The following is a 16,542-nucleotide window of genomic DNA, read 5'->3' as shown; positions in this document are numbered from 1 at the left end:
ATGTCCAACATTGACTGTGTCCACATTCTGGAAGATAATTTTAAAAAGTATACATAATCAGTATGATATAAACAAAAATCAAACAAAAGATTACCTTTTTCTTTCCGACTCGTCATCTCGAACTCCATGCTCAGATTTAATTTCCTCTCGAACATGCTCTCGTCGGCCACTCCACTCATCATGTCCTCTTTCTCTGCCTCGGTCCTTCTCTCTTCCTCTCTCTCGGTCCTTCTCTCTCTCTTTCTCCAGCTCCCTCGCTCTCTCTTTCTCCAGCTCCCTCGCTCTCTCTTTCTCCAGCTCCCTCGATCTCTCTTTCTCAAACAACCTCGCTCTCTCTTTCTCCAGCTCCCTTGCCCTCTCTTTCTCCAGCCCGCTCACCCTCTCTTTCTCCAGCTCCCTCGCCCTCTCTTTCTCCAGCTCCCTCGCCCTCTCTTTCTCCAGCTCCCTCGCCCTCTCTTTCTCCAGCTCCCTCGCCCTCTCTTTCTCCAACTCCCTCGCCCTCTCTTTCTCCAGCTCCCTCGCCCTCTCTTTCTCCAGCTCCCTCGCCCTCTCTTTCTCCAGCTCCCTCGACCTCTCTTTCTCCAGCTCCCTCGACCTCTCTTTCTCCAGCTCCCTCGCCCTCTCTTTCTCCAGCTCCCTCGCCCTCTCTTTCTCCAGCTCCCTCGCCCTCTCTTTCTCCAGCTCCCTCGCCCTCTCTTTCTCCAGCTCCCTCGCCCTCTCTTTCTCCAGCTCCCTCGCCCTCTCTTTCTCCAGCTCCCTCGCCCTCTCTTTCTCCAGCTCCCTCGCTCTCTCTTTCTCCAGCTCCCTCGCCCTCTCTTTCTCCAGCTCCCTCGCCCTCTCTTTCTCCAGCTCCCTCGCCCTATCTTTCTCCAGCTCCCTCGCCCTATCTTTCTCCAGCTCCCTCGCCCTATCTTTCTCCAGCTCCCTCGCCCTCTCTTTCTCCAGCTCCCGTGCTCTGCCTTTATCTAGCTCCTTCGCTCTGCCTTTATCCAGCTCCCTTGCTCTTCCTTTCTCCAGCTCCTTCGCTCTTCCTTTCTCCAGCTCCCTTGCTCTGCCTTTCTCCAGCTCCCTCGCTCTACCTTTCTCCAGCTCCCTCGCTACGACTTTCTCCAGCTCCCTCGCTCCGCCTTTCTCCAGCTCCCTCACTCCGCCTTTCTCCAGCTCCCTCGCTCCGCCTTTCTCCAGCTCCTTCGCTCTGTCCTTCTGCAGCTCCTTCACCCTGTCTTTCTGCAGCTCCTTCACTCCGTCTTTCTGCAGTTCCTTCACTCCATCTTTCTGCAGCTCCTTCACTCCGTAATCCTGAAGCTCCTTCACTCCGTAATTCTGCAGCTCCTTCACCCTGTCTTTCTGCAGCTCCTTCACCCTGTCTTTCTGCTCCTTCACCCTGTCTTTCTGCAGCTCCTTCACCCCATCTTTCTGCAGCTGCTTCACTCCGTCTTTCTGCAGCTCCTTCACTCCATCCTTCTCAAGTTCATTCACTCTATCCCTCTCACGCTTCTTCATTCTGTCCCTCTCACTCTCCTTCACTCTGTCCCTCTCAAACACCCTCAGCCTGTCCTTCTCAAGTGCCTTCACTCTGTCTTTCACAAGCTCCCTCACTCTTTCTTTCACAAGCTCCATCTCTCTGTCTTTTTGAAGCTCCTGTTCTCCCTCTCTCTGGGTATCCTTTTCAGGCTGCTTCTCTCTCCCCATCTCTTTCTCACTTCCATCGTTGTTCTTCTGTTCCCTCCATATATCTTTATCACGATTTCTACCTTTGCCTTTCTCATGCTCCTTCTCCATGTCCTTCTCAACTTCCATCTTTCTGTTCTTCTCAAGCTCCCTCTCCCTGTCCTTCTCAAGCTCCCTCTCCCTGTCCTTCTCAAGCTCCCTCTCCCTGTCCTTCTCAAGCTCCCTCTCCCTGTTCTTCTCAAGCTCCCTCTCCCTGTCCTTCTCAATCTCCCTGTCCTTCTCAAGCTCCCTCTCCCTGTCCTTCTCAAGCTCCCTCTCCCTGTCCTTCTCAAGCTCCTTCTCCCTGTCCTTCTCAAGCTGCCTCTCCTTGTCCTTCTCAAGCTCCCTCTCCCTGTCCTGAAGCTCCCTCTCGCTGCTCTTCTCAAGCTCCCTCTCCTGGTCTTTCTCAAGCTCTTTCTCCATCCTATCCATCTCACGCTCCCTCTGCTTCTCACACTCCCTCTCTAACCTGTCCTTCTCTACCCTCTCCTTCTCACACTCCTTTTCCACCCTGTTCTTCTCCTGCTCCCTCTCCACCCTGTCCTTCTCACGCGCCCTCTCCACCCTGTCCTTCTCACGCTCCCTCTCTACCCTGTCCTTCTCCACCCTATCCTTCTCACGCTCCTTCTCCACCCTGTCCTTCTCACGCTCCCTCTCCATCCTGTCCTTCTCACGCTCCCTCTCCACCCTATCCTTCTCACGCTCCTTCTCCTTGGCCTTTTCACGTTGCCTCACCTTGTCCTTCTCACGCTCCCTCTCCTTGTCCTTCTCACGCTCCCTTTCTCTGTCCTTCTCACGCTCCCTCTCCTTATCCTTCTCACGCTCCCTCTCCCTGTCTTTCTCACGTTCTTTTTCCCTGTCTTCCCGCTCCCTGTCCTTCTCCCGCTCTCTGTCTCTGTCCTTATCACGCACCCTGTCCCTGTCTTTCAGACGAATCCTGTCCCTGTCCCTCTCATGCTCCTTGTCCTCATGCTCCTTGTCCCTCTCATGCTCCTTGTCCCTCCCACGCTCCTTTTCTCTCCCACGCTCCCTCTCCCTTTCCCTCCCACGGTCCCTTTCCCTCCCACGCTCCCTCTCTCTGTCCTTCTCATGTTCCCTCTCTCTATCCCTCTCACTGTCCCTCTCTCTGTCCCTCTCACTCTGTCTTTCCCGTTCTCGCTCTTTTTCTCGTTCCCATCCTCTATGCTCTCCCCTCTCTGGAACACAGGTCCCTCGATCAGCTCTTTCTTCTCGTTCACTCCCACGGAGCATCACTCGTCCAAGCGGAGATACCCGGCTCAAGTTCTGCCCAGGCTCTTTAGAAAGGGAGAGAAATATCACAAAATGATATGGAAACAATAATTGGATCCATGTGGTGAAGGATGAATTTACACATGCAAAAATACTCTCAATGGTCTGCTTTTTAACACTTTCGGCTCACATGACACATAAAGTTCACAGTACTTCCAACAGTGATTCAGTGAAGTAATTATTTCTTCAAAGTCTACAGCTCACCATGTCTTGTCTTGTGGCTTGAGCATGCAATGCATAAATTACATTTCCAGCAAAGGAATAATTCACATGGGTGCTGAGATTCTAGCTTGTATTGTGTGGCTGTCAAGGCACAGGCTCTTGATATCAATACACTTCAATCCTTTGCCGCTTTGCTTTCAGAAAAAAAACAATCTTCAACTTAAATTTAGTGGTCATCTGAAATATGAGGTCCTGAAAACTAAACTGGACAAATTTAGGGGTCATCAAAGCCCCACATTAAGGGCCCAGTTTAGTTAAGTGAACAAAAGTAATCCTTTGAGATGAGGATCTAATCTCAATGCCACATGCAAGAAGAACACTATTGGTGTTAATGGCATTTTTCAACAAAATGTTTGAGGCTGATACAGAGATCAGAAGGAGTTGAATGGGAATGTTTTAAGTGCATGGTAATTGTACTTCCTGGTGTTGGTGTGAACAAAATAAAGGCTTAATAGCCTAATGACAGTTTTGCAGATCAAATTTGATCTACATATTATAATCTACCTTGTACATACATCACATTATGGTATTTACTTGAGATGTTCATGATAGTTCATTTATATATTAGGCACATTTGTTAACTTTCTGAGGAAATAAGATAAGGCTTTTGCAAGGTAATAATGTTCTTGTTATTTCACAGACAGGTCAGGTCAGGTATGGGAGCATGTGCCAGAACAGCGCGTCGCTGCGTCCACTTTCCGCCGGTACTCCGGGGGCCTCCGTCTGGCCATCCCCCAGGCAGATGCCAGGCCCATCCCCATCTCCTTGAGATGATGGTCAACCTGCTGCAACCATGAGGCACGTGGTCGGCCCACTGGCCTCCTCCACTCATGAGACTCCCTCGCTGAGAGAATCTGGTGAGCAGGATCAGCGTCAGGAAAACGAGCCACATGTCCATACAGCCGCAGCTGACGCTCACGGACTATGCAGGTAACAAATCTCATCCGAGTCTCTCTCAGCAACCGCTCGTTGGACACAAAATCCGACCAGCGATAGCCAAGGATTCTCCGAAGAGACCTGGTACCAAAGGAATTAAGTCTCCGTCTCAGATCCTTGGTCAAAGTCCAAGTCTCGCACCCATAGAGCAAGACTGGAAGTACCAAGGACCTGAAGACTCGGACTTTCGTCCTCCCGCACAGGTACCGGCAGCGCCACACCCCATGATCCAGTGAATCCATGACTCCCCAGGCCCGACCCAGACGTCTATTGACCTCCGGCTCACAACCTGCGGAGACATGAATATCACTGCCAAGGTAAGTGAATCTATCCACGACCTCAACATCCTCACCACAAACAGACACAGACAGGACAGCAGCATCCAAGATGTCACCGAAAGCCTGGATCTTTGTTTTGACCCAAGAAATCCGTAATCCCAACGGCTCCGACTCCTCATTCAGCACCTCGAGGGCCCCCAAGAGGATGTCCAAAGTCTCCGCAAAGATGACTGCATCATCTGCAAAATCAAGGTCCGAGATCTTGACATTGCCAAACGATGCACCGCAACTTGATCTCTCCGACATCCTCCCAAAAATCCAGTCCATACAAGTGCTGAAAAGTGTGGGGGCAACTACACATCCCTGACGAACTCCAGTAACAACTGGAAATAAGTCAGAGGCGGTACCACCACACTTCACAGCACTCTCAGTACCAGAGTAGAGTTCAGACATCAGATCGATCAGTTTCGGTGGCACCCCACGAAGACCAAGAATCCTCCAGAGGACATCCCGATTCACTGAATCGAACGCTTTACAGAGATCAACATAGGCTGCAAGCAGCCCCTGCCGAAACTCTCGTCTGCGTTCAGTGAGGACACGAAGAGCAAGGATACGGTCAATCGTTGACCTCTTTGGTGTAAAGCCTGACTGCTCTGGACGCTGGTGCTCAAGCAGATGGTGGCGAACCCTATCAAGAATTATCCGAGCAAAGACCTTGCCCGGCACTGAGAGCAGCGTCACCCCTCGGTAGTTGTTGCAGTCTTGGCGATCACCCTTCCCTTTCCAGAGAGGGACAACAAGGCCCCTCTTCCAGTCAGTTGGGATGATGCCTGTGTTCCAGGCAGAGCACAAAACTGCATGCAACGACGCGAGTGCAGCATTTCCACCAGCCTTGAGAAGTTCAGCATGGATGCCACAGATCCCTGGAGCTTTGCCCCGTTTCAACTGGTTCACCGCAGCCCGTGTTTCCACAAGCGATGGTGGACCACAGTTGATTCGAGGGTCAGCAACAGGGATTGTAACACCCTTGACGTCCAACTCGACAGCTGGGGGATCAGCCTGGTACAACCGCTCAAAGTAACCGGCCCAGCGGGCCTTCACTTCAGACTCCTCTGTCAAGAGCCTACCACTCTCTGCTCGAACTGCAGTGCTCCGAGGGATGGGCTTGGATGAACATAATGCGCGAATTCCCCTGTAAGCGGGACGAGAATCACCTGTCCACAGGTGATGCTCTACCCCTCACAGATTCCTCGCACATAGGCCTCCTTGTCCACCCTCAGTGCACGTACAGTTTTACGCCTCAGCTCCCTGAACAGCTCAGCTCTGCCATTCAGCCTGGCCCTGCGACTCTGGTCAATGGTATCCAGTGTCCCTTGAGAGACAAAATTCTTCTTTGCCCTGCGGTGAACTCCAAGGCATCCACCGGCAACATCAAGGACGGTGGTCTTGAAGGTGCTCCACAACTCTTCAGGACCCCCCAAAGCACCCAGACCCCCAAGTGTCCACTCAGCCTGTTCGCAAACTCCTCAGCTACTCTCTCATCCCTGAGCTTGGCAACATCCAGCCTAGGCTGGGATGGTACCATTCTCCAGGATTTAAGGTGCAGCTTTAGAGTTGCTACAACAAGCCTGTGGTCAGTATTGAGGAACTGAGCACTCCGGTAGACCCTGCAGTTCTGGATCATCCTCCAACGACCGTCAATGAGGACATGGTCAATCTCCTTTGCCACACCGCCAGCGTTGGAATACCAAGTCCAGCGATGAGCTTGCGGGCGCTGAAACCATGAACCAGCCACCCTAAGTCCATGACTTCTTGCAAAGTCAAGGAACTTAGTGCTATTCTGGTTCATAGTTCCTGACCCATGGGGACCAACACACACCTCATAACCATCCCTATCAGTTCCAGTCGATGCATTGAAATCCCCCAAGACTAGAAGTGTATCTCGTCTGGGGCACTGATCAACCACAGACTCGAGTGTGGCGTAGAATGCATCCTTCACGGTAAGATCACTCGCCTCAGTCGGAGCATAAATAGAGACCAGGGAAATGACACCTAAGGAGTGACGAATCCTTAATCTCATAATACGCTCGTTGACCGGTGTTACCTCAATTATCATTGGGGTCAGCTTATTGGACACAGCTACAGCAACTCCTTGGGTATGGTAACCATCAGAGCGACCAGACCAATAGTAGGTGTAACCACCCACCATTATCTCGCCGCAATCCGGTCTCTGAACCTCAGAGAGAGCTGCAATCCCGATGTCCAAACGCTTGAGCTCAGATGATAACAGAGACAGGTGATCATCCTCTCTTAGGGATAGGACATTCCAGGCACCCACCCGAAGGGACCGCCTCAGATTAACCCAAGGAGACCGCCGTCTGGTGGACGACACCTCAGCACCACTCCGACACACTCTCCCGCAATCTGACCCAGGGATGTTACCCCGTGGTTTCCCTCCTATCAAAGATTGGGGGTCCCGAAGGCTTTGCCCCAATCCCATCATCCGGTGAGCTGCCCTGCGAAGGGAAGCTGCACAGGAGGTACTCCCACGGAGTGGGTTTTCAGATTTTTTTGCGTTTTTGCGTTTTGCGGAATGAAGCGTTTTACGGTGGCTGGAGTGCAAATCCTGCCACCAACCTCCTAATAAGAAGTAACCCAACTGCAGGAGGACGTCCGCAGACACAGTTGGGCACTAGATATGGATGGCCGTTGGCTCACAAGGAGCTCCTCCGCCCTTTGACAGGTTTTGTTTTTAATCCTGCTGGGTGTCCATATCCAAACACCCTCCTCACCAGAAAACCTGGTGGGGGAGACGGTTTAGTCGCCGACAACCCGACCATGGAACAGGTTAGTACAGGTTTACATGGTACCTGTAGCAGGTCACAGATCGAACCTGACCTGACAAGAACCTGACCTGACTATTTTTCACAGACAGGTTGTTGCAAAGTCAGCTAGCTCGCACATCATTCAATCAACCAATTAATTCCTTATGTCACGCTTTTCAGTACAAAGCAAATGTCAAATAATTTTACAAAGGAAGAGATGAAGAAAAGTAAAAAAAAATAAGAAAGGAAACTGTAAAGGGTTTATGTGGAGAAAAAAACCCCCCACAAATTGATGTCACTCTAGGTTAATCAAGTAAATGTAGAAAGTGTAAAAAGCAACTTTGTTCATCTTTCTTGCAGGTATGACATGCCAGTCTGGCACTAGAACACAGATCATAGCATAACAGTCCACAATGTATTTTTGTTCTTTTTTTGTGAGGGGATAATTTGGGGCAAAAGTAACAATCTCTCTTGCAGATAAGGAATGGGGGAAGAGGGAAGACCCAGCTACATCAGGAAGAAAATGAGGCTGGGGTAACAGGCAGGCAGATAGGCAATGAGAAGAGAAAAAAAATAAGCCTCCACTTTGAACTTTGTATGATCGAGTTCAAAAACAGTAATGCCATGAACATCACAAACATAAATTTTGGATGAAATTTCTATTTTAAATTTGTCATCATTTTTTTCTAAGCCTCCCCTTATAGGATAGGGGAAAGCTTATAACATTTGTATGGTTTGTTTCTAAATTAGTGCCCCCAATTTAAATTTCGTCCTTTTTTTTTTACTGCTGATGTCCGAGCAATATCATGGATCTGACTGAGACTTTAAGAATGAAATTTTGCATGAATAATGGGAATAAAAGGTAAGCAGGTTTACATATTTTTGACCTTGACAATTTTTAGGTCATGACCTAATTATTTACATTTTTACACTTTATCACTGCAATTCATCTAATTTTTGCTGGATCGGAACAAAATTACTCTCTCTAGATAGCCTTGAGCAAGGTGCATTTATGCCTAATTTTCATCATACCCCTCAGAGTTAAAGGTCAAATGGCAGGTCAAATGGCAGTCCAAAAAAAAAAAAATGCATTTCTTGTCATCGCTCAACTTTGCCGATGCGAAATCTCAAAGACCGCTTGGCCTTCCAATATGTTCTTCAATCACAATAATGTACTTGCACTGAAGTTGTGCACCTGATATTCGATTATTGTCCTAACAGCTTCACTCTTGTGGAGGAAAAAAAAAATCCTACAATAATATCACCATATCTGATGAGAAATTTTGGTAACAACTCCAAAGATCGTACATTTATGTCTCACCTGCCCAATGAGGTATTAAATTATTATTTGGTAAGAAGAACTGTACTAATGGTGTTCAACATTATTTTTCTATTGAGCTTTGCTGTTGTTCTATGTCGCAAAAGGGTGCCCATGACTGGGTTATGAAAATCACCAATGTGGAGAAGTTACCCTGCACAAATTACTCCTGCATCAGAGAAGTAATCGCTAATGCCTCTTATATGATTGTTCTAAGCAACACGCGACTCCTCAATATTCAGCCATCTGAGAAAATCGTACATCCACTACTTCTGCTTATTATAATCCACCTTGCAGATTAGAATATTTACTAGAAATCCACAAAAAATAATGCTTAGTATTATAAGGAACATTAGTAGACAATGGACAAATGTATACTATCTTGGGTTATAAACTGGGATTTGAGAATCATGAGCCATCACTTGAGATGGGAAATCTACACAAGTAATCCACAGGTTCAATAACATTTTTTTTTTCATTATCAAATAAATATTCATTTCAAAGACTTCAATTTAAGGAGTCCACTTTATTTTTATCCTTCATTTTTAGGAGCATGAAAGCCTGTCAAATAAATATAAAACAACTAACTTTTTAATACGTTTTCAAAATGATTAAACTTTAAAAAACATTCTTCAAAGCAAATAACACCTTTTTTTATGAACCGGAATACAAACCTGCAATTTAGCAGTACTTTGGCTCTGAATTTGGCAAATTGTACACAATCTCGTCCCGATCACGCAAGTACACAGAGGAGTATGGTAATTATTTTAGACTGTCTGCCTGTATGGCAGTCAAACAAAATTGAAAATCATTCCAAACAGGAAACTTACTGTTTTTAGCGATGTCATGAAGGACACAAACAACAGGCACGAATAACTAATTTAACATGTCAAATAAGGTGGTGTAAAAGGCACCTCACATACATCTATGGCAGTAAACTTCTGGGAGCTCACATACATCTATGGCAGTAAACTTCTGGGAAATGTTTTTTTTTTAATATCCATGAAAGCATTTATTTTATTTCAATATTGATATATGTATTTGAATACTCTAGAACACAAATCACCTTGTTGGCACTTCCAGAAACCTCCAGTTTAGCAGAAGTTGGGGAAAAATATTACGCCATTTTACACCATCTCAACCAATCCAATTTTCCGCTCACATTCCCATAATTGGGGAATATCAAGATTCAGCCAAAATTGCTGCTCATAGTAAATATTTATCATGCCCAGAAACACAAAGCAAGAGTTGAAAAGACCCTTCCCATGTCCTTGTTCTCAAGTCTGTGTGGGGTAAGGTGTTCTATGAACTCTCTTGTTTGCTTTGTGATTAGAAGGCGATGTTTTCAAAGGTAAATTCTAGTTCAGTACAAAGCAGAACTATAAATCTTAATTTAGTTCAAAGCAGAACTATAAACAGAAAAAAATTTGCACAATCTTCCAGTTAAAGCAACACAATTCCACCTGTTTCATTGAGGTATTCCGATGTACACAGCCCGATAGTGTATTGCCCAAAACACATTGTTGTGGAAATGACTCCTTGTGAGTTAAAGATGCTTAAATATTGTATAGTTGTCACCTTAAAGTGAACATCTAGCATAAGTGTAAAGTAATTAATTGTAATAATAGATGAGCATCGCTTATGTAATAGTGAGATGATGTCGACCCGTTCCTATGTATGTCTATAAAATTATCAACCCTTTCGACCCCATTTTTACCATTTTTACATTGGTGGCCACAGGTTATGTTTTCACCCCTGTGTCTTGTTTGTTTGTTTGTTACTTGGCAAAAAAAATTTTTTTTTGGACAAGTATATTGATCTCCATTGTTTGTTTGTTATGGCTCGGCATGGCTTGGCTCGGCTTGGCTCGGTATTTACTGTGAGTGCGGTAACTCGTTTGTCAATTTGTGTGTCTACTCGCCTCTAGCCCAAATCGCTCAACCGACTATTCTGAAATTTTCGGAGATTAATGTCACCGACCCTGCGACGGTTCTGCATTGACGTTTCAAAAAATTTGGTCGACCAAAAAGGTCTCCATTGGCCAAAAGGAAAATTTGGGCCAAATTTTCTAAAATCCTCAATTTTAATCCGATTGACTTGAAATTTGAAGAGCATTTGCATATCAGGTCGCTGAATTCAACCACCTATGAATTTTGAGGTCACCATAGGCCAAAGGGTCAACATCGAACAAATTTCTAAAATCCTTAATTTTAATCCGATTCACTTGAAATTTAAAGAGCATTTGCAAATCAGGTCATTTAATTCAACCACCTACTAATTTTTAGGTAAGCATAGGCCAAAAGGTCAAAATGCCAATTTCGGCCTAATTTTCTGAAATCTTCAATTTTCATCTGATTGACTTGAAATTTGAAAAGGATTTACATATCATAACACTCTTTTACATATCATAATGCCCGTGGGCAGGCATGATGTCAAATTCCAGCAGAACAATGCATATCAAGTACGATCAGGAATGTTCCGGGGTGGGCAGAGTGGACAGACTACTTACAAACTTTCAACAAAATATAATAGTAAATGGGGAGGAAAAGAAAAAAGGAATCAAGAAGAAATTATGGGGATTTCGATTTTCTAAACACGATGACAATTTTGAACGAGAGTGAAGTCGACGGACGGTGCACCATCCCAAATCCCCATGCTTCCCACTTAAAACAAAGTTGAAAGATGGCAAAAATTTCCATCAGGAATGACCCAACATCAAATTTTGAGTTAAAACATTTTTTTCCGATTTGACCCCTGTGACCCTAAGTCCCCACCCCTTGGGGCATGAACCTGGGGGGCAAATCCAAAAAAATCGTTGAATATTTCATGCATCTCCCATTGTTGATTACATATAGCCGACAGCTCCATTATAAAATGTGCCTGTAATTGCATTTTTGGGTACTGTATTTGACCTTTTGATCATGCTCTTCGGGGCACGGCCGAAATGATACTGCTCTTGCACTTTCTTGACATGTGGTGATCATATCTACCGAGTTTGGAGAATTTCTGCACAACCGTTTAGGATATAGCATGATGGATGGCACTGATTACAATAAACACTGTTTTTTTTTTTCAAAAAGCATGGGGATAAATATAACCCCAAAGACCCCCCCCCCCACCCACCCCGCTTCACTCTCCAAATTACCTCCATACGCACAATAATGACATCACATGAGGGAATTGAACATGACAAATAAAGAGCGAGTGTCTGACAAGATGTTATATATTTTTTTAGCAATTTGTAAATAGTTCTCTAATGATGAGATTCTTCCCTTTGAACAAACTTGAAAGCAGGAACACTTACAAGGATGCAACCAGCGCCTTTGTTAAAGACAAACCTCGATCGTTGCGCCGGTCATCAATACGGGCAACCCGTCCTCTCCGCCCTTCTGGACATTTTCTCTGTTCTCGGTTGTTTGGAAATACTACATCGACACTTCGTGCTTCGTGCCACTCCACAGTACGCTCCCAGCCATCGTGATCTCGCCGACGAGGTCCTGGTATACAAAAACAAAGTGTTAATACTTATTATAGCCAACTTTGCAAAATATAACAATATAGAGCATTTAACAATGCAGTCTCGCTGAGGTATATAGATTACAGTAGATCTCACACACTCCAACACTCACTCACTGACACATAAACTGAATACAATAGCCTCACCAATTCCTTTGGAAATTGGTTAGGCTAATTACAATTACGCTCACAAAATGGGAATGTCAAATGAAGAAGACAACCACAAAGTTCACACACACACGCACATGCAAATATACATGGTGCGCACACGCGCACACACGCACACACACACACACACACACACACACACACACACACACACGCACGCACGCACACACACGCACACACACACACACACACACACACACACACACACACACACACACACACACACACACACACACACACACACACACACACACACACACACACACCTCCTATCGGGATGTAAAAAAACTAATTTCAGAATAGCTGTACGCACAAAGGCACAACAAAGTATGTGGAGTAATCCACTGGCACATCTGCAGAAATTTCAATATCCCAGTTCCACAAAACTCATGGAAACATGAACCAAAATAAATCATTGAAAACAAGGACATAATGCTCACATACGACCTGATGATCCCATCTAGCGTGAACATAGAAAACAAAGCATTGCGACCGTACATAGTACTCAGATACAAAAAGGAAAAGAAGGCATTGTAAATTGAGGTTTCATTGCCCAGTGCTTTTGGTCTAATTAACACAGAAATCAATAAAATAACAAAATATCAAGACCTCAAGAATGAAGTGAATGTTTAGCATTCTCATCTGTATCAGTGGCTCATGATTAAAAATCCCCATATACTGCACATATATTTGTCCATTGTCTACCAATATCTTATCATTCACTTGTAAAACACATTGTCTTTTTCTTGCAAGTGATTTGTGTACAAGCTCCACTACAAGCTTTCAATCGCTATATACAAACAAATAATGGAATAAATAACCAAATGAAACAAGGAACAAATACATAAAATGTCATAGCCCCTGTTGTTTTTGTAATTTTGCTGTATGGAGTTAAAGGGCTAGCCCATATTTATTTACAACTAAAATGGCCCCCAGACTACCAGTCGGCCATCTGATCAGATCACAAAATTAAGTTAGGTGCAAGTGCATGCCATCGTGTACTGTGTTTGTGCCACATTTGAACAAAATCTGACGATGCATGTTGGAGAATTGGTTGGGGACACATTTGAGTAACAAAATGACCACCAGTCGGCCATCTTGGATCTGATCTTGAAAAAAAAACAATGATTCCCATATGTAAGCCATGATTCATTATCTGTGTGTCAAGTTTAAACAACATCAGTAAATGCATATTCGAGAAATGGTTGAGGACATGTTCAACATCGGATTTTTCACAACTAAAATGGCCACCAGTCAGCCATCTTGGATCTGATCTCGAAAAAAAAAAGACGTGCACATGTAAGCCATCATTCATTATCTGAGTGCCAAGTTTGAACAAGATCGGTGAATGCATTTTTGAGAAATGGTTGAGGAGGTGTTCGATACCGGTTTTTTATTTTAGCCTATCTTGAACTTCGTCCGAAAAGGACGCTTATGGATTTGGTCTCAATTTTTGTGTCCGTGCGTGCGTGTGCATCCACAACCATATCTCAGACATGTATGGACCGATTACAATGAACAACAAATTTCAAAAAATTTTTTTTACTGCAGATGTGTAAAGTGATTAAGACTAATTTGGGTACGCTGATTTCAAAAATCATAACCGTTTTGCTGTATCACGTCAGGATTTTCAGGAACAGAAATATTCCCATTGCCTAGAAGTCAGGATTTCAATGAAATTTACATATGTCTTTAACATGTCTATTTCGTACAATTGTTGTGAACTTGTGTTATATTTCTTTCTTTCAGATAAAGATGAGTAGGCGTTCCTGTACCAATCATCCTGACAACTTCTGTTATGTCTGTGGTCGGTATACCAAAAAAGATTAACAGCGAAGTATATCTACAGCAGTGAAAATGAAGGCCGCCTACTTTCACTACTTCGGGTGTAAGGTGGGGGACCAAGAACAGAGCTGGGCACCACACATCTGCTGCACAAGCTGTCACACAACCTTGACTCAGTGGTTGGTGGGCAAGCGCGCGAGCATGCCATTTGCGGTGCCCATGATATGGCGTGAGCCGCAGAATCATCATGATGATTGTTATTTCTGCTGCACAAGCATCGCCGGCTTCAACAAGAAGAATAAAGGTCACATCAAGTACGCTGACTGCGTCTCTGCTCGTAAACATGTGCCTCATGATGACGAGAACCCCGTTCCAACACCTCCAGCTGATCAGAACATAGCTGTAAGCAGTGGTGAAGAGGATGGTGATGATGAACCTTTTGAACCCGACACTCAAGAATCACACCTTCTGAACCAGGGAGACTTAAATGATCTTGTAAGAGATCTCTCGCTGTCAAAGGCGAAGGCAGAGCTGCTTGGATCAAGGCTGCAGCAGTGGAATCTACTTGAACCTAACACCAAGATATCCTTGTTCAGAGCACGTCACAGAGACATGGCTGAGTTCTTTGAGATGGAAGACACGATGACATTCTGCAGTGACATCAACGGTCTGTTGAAAGAACTTGGGTGTGATCACGATCCTGCAGACTGGCGCCTCTTCATCGACTCGGGGAAGAACAGCTTGAAGGCTGTTTTGCTCCACAATGGCAACGAGAAACCATCAGTCCCACTGGCTCACGCGTTCGGCATGACAGAGACCTATGAGACTATGCGGCAGCTGCTTGATTCCATCAAGTACAATGACTTCAACTGGCACATCTGCAGAGACTTGAAAGTGGTGGCGCTGTTGTTAGGGCTGCAGTCAGGCTACACGAAATACATGTGCTTCCTTTGTCTCTGGGATAGCAGAGACGACAAGAATCACTGGACGAAGAAAGATTGGGAAGAGCGAAAAGAGCATGTACCTGGTCGACACAACGTGAGGCATGTCGCCCTTGTCGACCCAGCCAAGGTTTTCCTTCCACCACTCCACATAAAGCTCGGCTTGATGAAAAGTTTTGTACGGGCAATGGATCTGAATGGGCGTGGGTTTTTATACCTCAAGGAAAAGTTTGGCAACACCTTGTCGGAGGCCAAGATCAAGGCTGGTGTCTTTGTTGGACCGCAAATCCGACAGATTATGAAGGACGAAACTTTTCCGACAACTCTAAACCCCAAAGAGCTGGCAGCGTGGAGGAGCTTCAAAGCTGTGACGGACAACTTCTTGGGGAACGAGCGCGCGGACAACTATGAAGAAATAGTGCAGCAGCTGCTGGAGTCCTTCAGGAAACTTGGCTCCAGGATGTCCCTGAAAATCCATTTCCTACACCAGCACCTGAACTTCTTCCCTGACAACTTGGGAGCAGTCTCGGACGAGCACGGCGAGCGATTCCACCAAGAGATTTCACTCATGGAGACGCGTTACCAAGGGCGGCACAACCCGAACATGATGGGCGATTTCTGCTGGTTCCTGCATCGTGAAACTGACACAGAGCAGCACAAACGCAAAGCCAAATGCCTAAAGCATTTTTAATTACATTCTAGTGGAGTTTTTCTGTAATTTCTATAATTTTGAAGCATTCATGATGAAATAAATGAATAAATGAATTTTTGTAAATTTCATTGAAATCCTGACTTCTAGGCAATGGGAATATTTCTGTTACTGAAAATCCTGACGTGATACAGCAAAACGGTTATGATTTTTGAAATCAGCGTACCCAAATTAGTCTAAATCACTTTACACATCTCCAGTAAAAAAATTTTGTTGTTCAGTGTTATATTCATACTTGGCACAAAGACCACACATGATGGAATACATATGCACGTCATCTCTTTCGACATCAGATCCAAGATGGTCACGGGTGACATTTTCGTTGTAAAAAACCCGGTGGATGTCGAACATGTCAAAAATCATTTCTCGGACATGCCTTTTCCAATGTTGTTCAAACTTGGCACAGAGATAATGAATGATGGCTTACATATGCAAGTCATTTTTTTTCAAAATCAGATCCAAGATGGCCAACTGGTGGCCATTTTGGTACTTAAATGTGTCCCCAACCATTTCTCAGACATGCATGGTCCGATTTTGTTCAAACTTGGCACAAGCACTGTTCATGATGGCATACATGTGCCCTTCACATTATTCTGCGATCTGATCAAGATGGCCAACTGGTAGACTGGTGGCCATTTTAGTTGGACATAAATATGGGCTTGCCCTTCAACTCCAAATAGCACAATTACTAAAACAACAGGGGCTGTGACATTTTATGTCTTTTTTTTACTTCTTTGCAAATAAATGGCCACCAGTCTACCAGTCAGCCATCTTTGATCATATCATAAAATAAAGTGAGTTGCATGTGTATACCATCATGTACTGTGCTTGTGCCAAGTTTGAA

At 45.1% G+C, this 16,542-nt stretch overlaps 1 protein-coding gene across 3 annotated transcripts in view; it reads right to left on the bottom strand.

Annotated features, from left to right (window-relative positions):
• The window catches only part of LOC147026183 (uncharacterized), a 112,720-nt gene that overhangs the window by 18,327 nt on the left and 77,851 nt on the right, over positions 1-16,542 (bottom strand). For all 3 annotated transcript variants that reach the window (XM_085881310.1, XM_085881311.1, XM_085881312.1), the window contains exons 14-15: positions 11,918-12,076; positions 95-3,005 (exon numbers count right to left, since the gene is read on the bottom strand). In XM_085881310.1, the coding sequence (XP_085737436.1) occupies positions 95-3,005; positions 11,918-12,076 (3,070 nt within the window). The remainder of the gene's footprint in view (positions 1-94; positions 3,006-11,917; positions 12,077-16,542) is intronic.

This window comes from Eptatretus burgeri, chromosome 5 (assembly GCF_056783735.1).
Source record: "Eptatretus burgeri isolate ZD-2024b chromosome 5, Ebu_testis_v1, whole genome shotgun sequence".
NCBI lineage: Eukaryota > Metazoa > Chordata > Myxini > Myxiniformes > Myxinidae > Eptatretus > Eptatretus burgeri.
The sequence above is the reverse complement of the archived record's forward strand: the minus strand, read 5'-3'. Positions and strand labels throughout refer to the sequence as shown.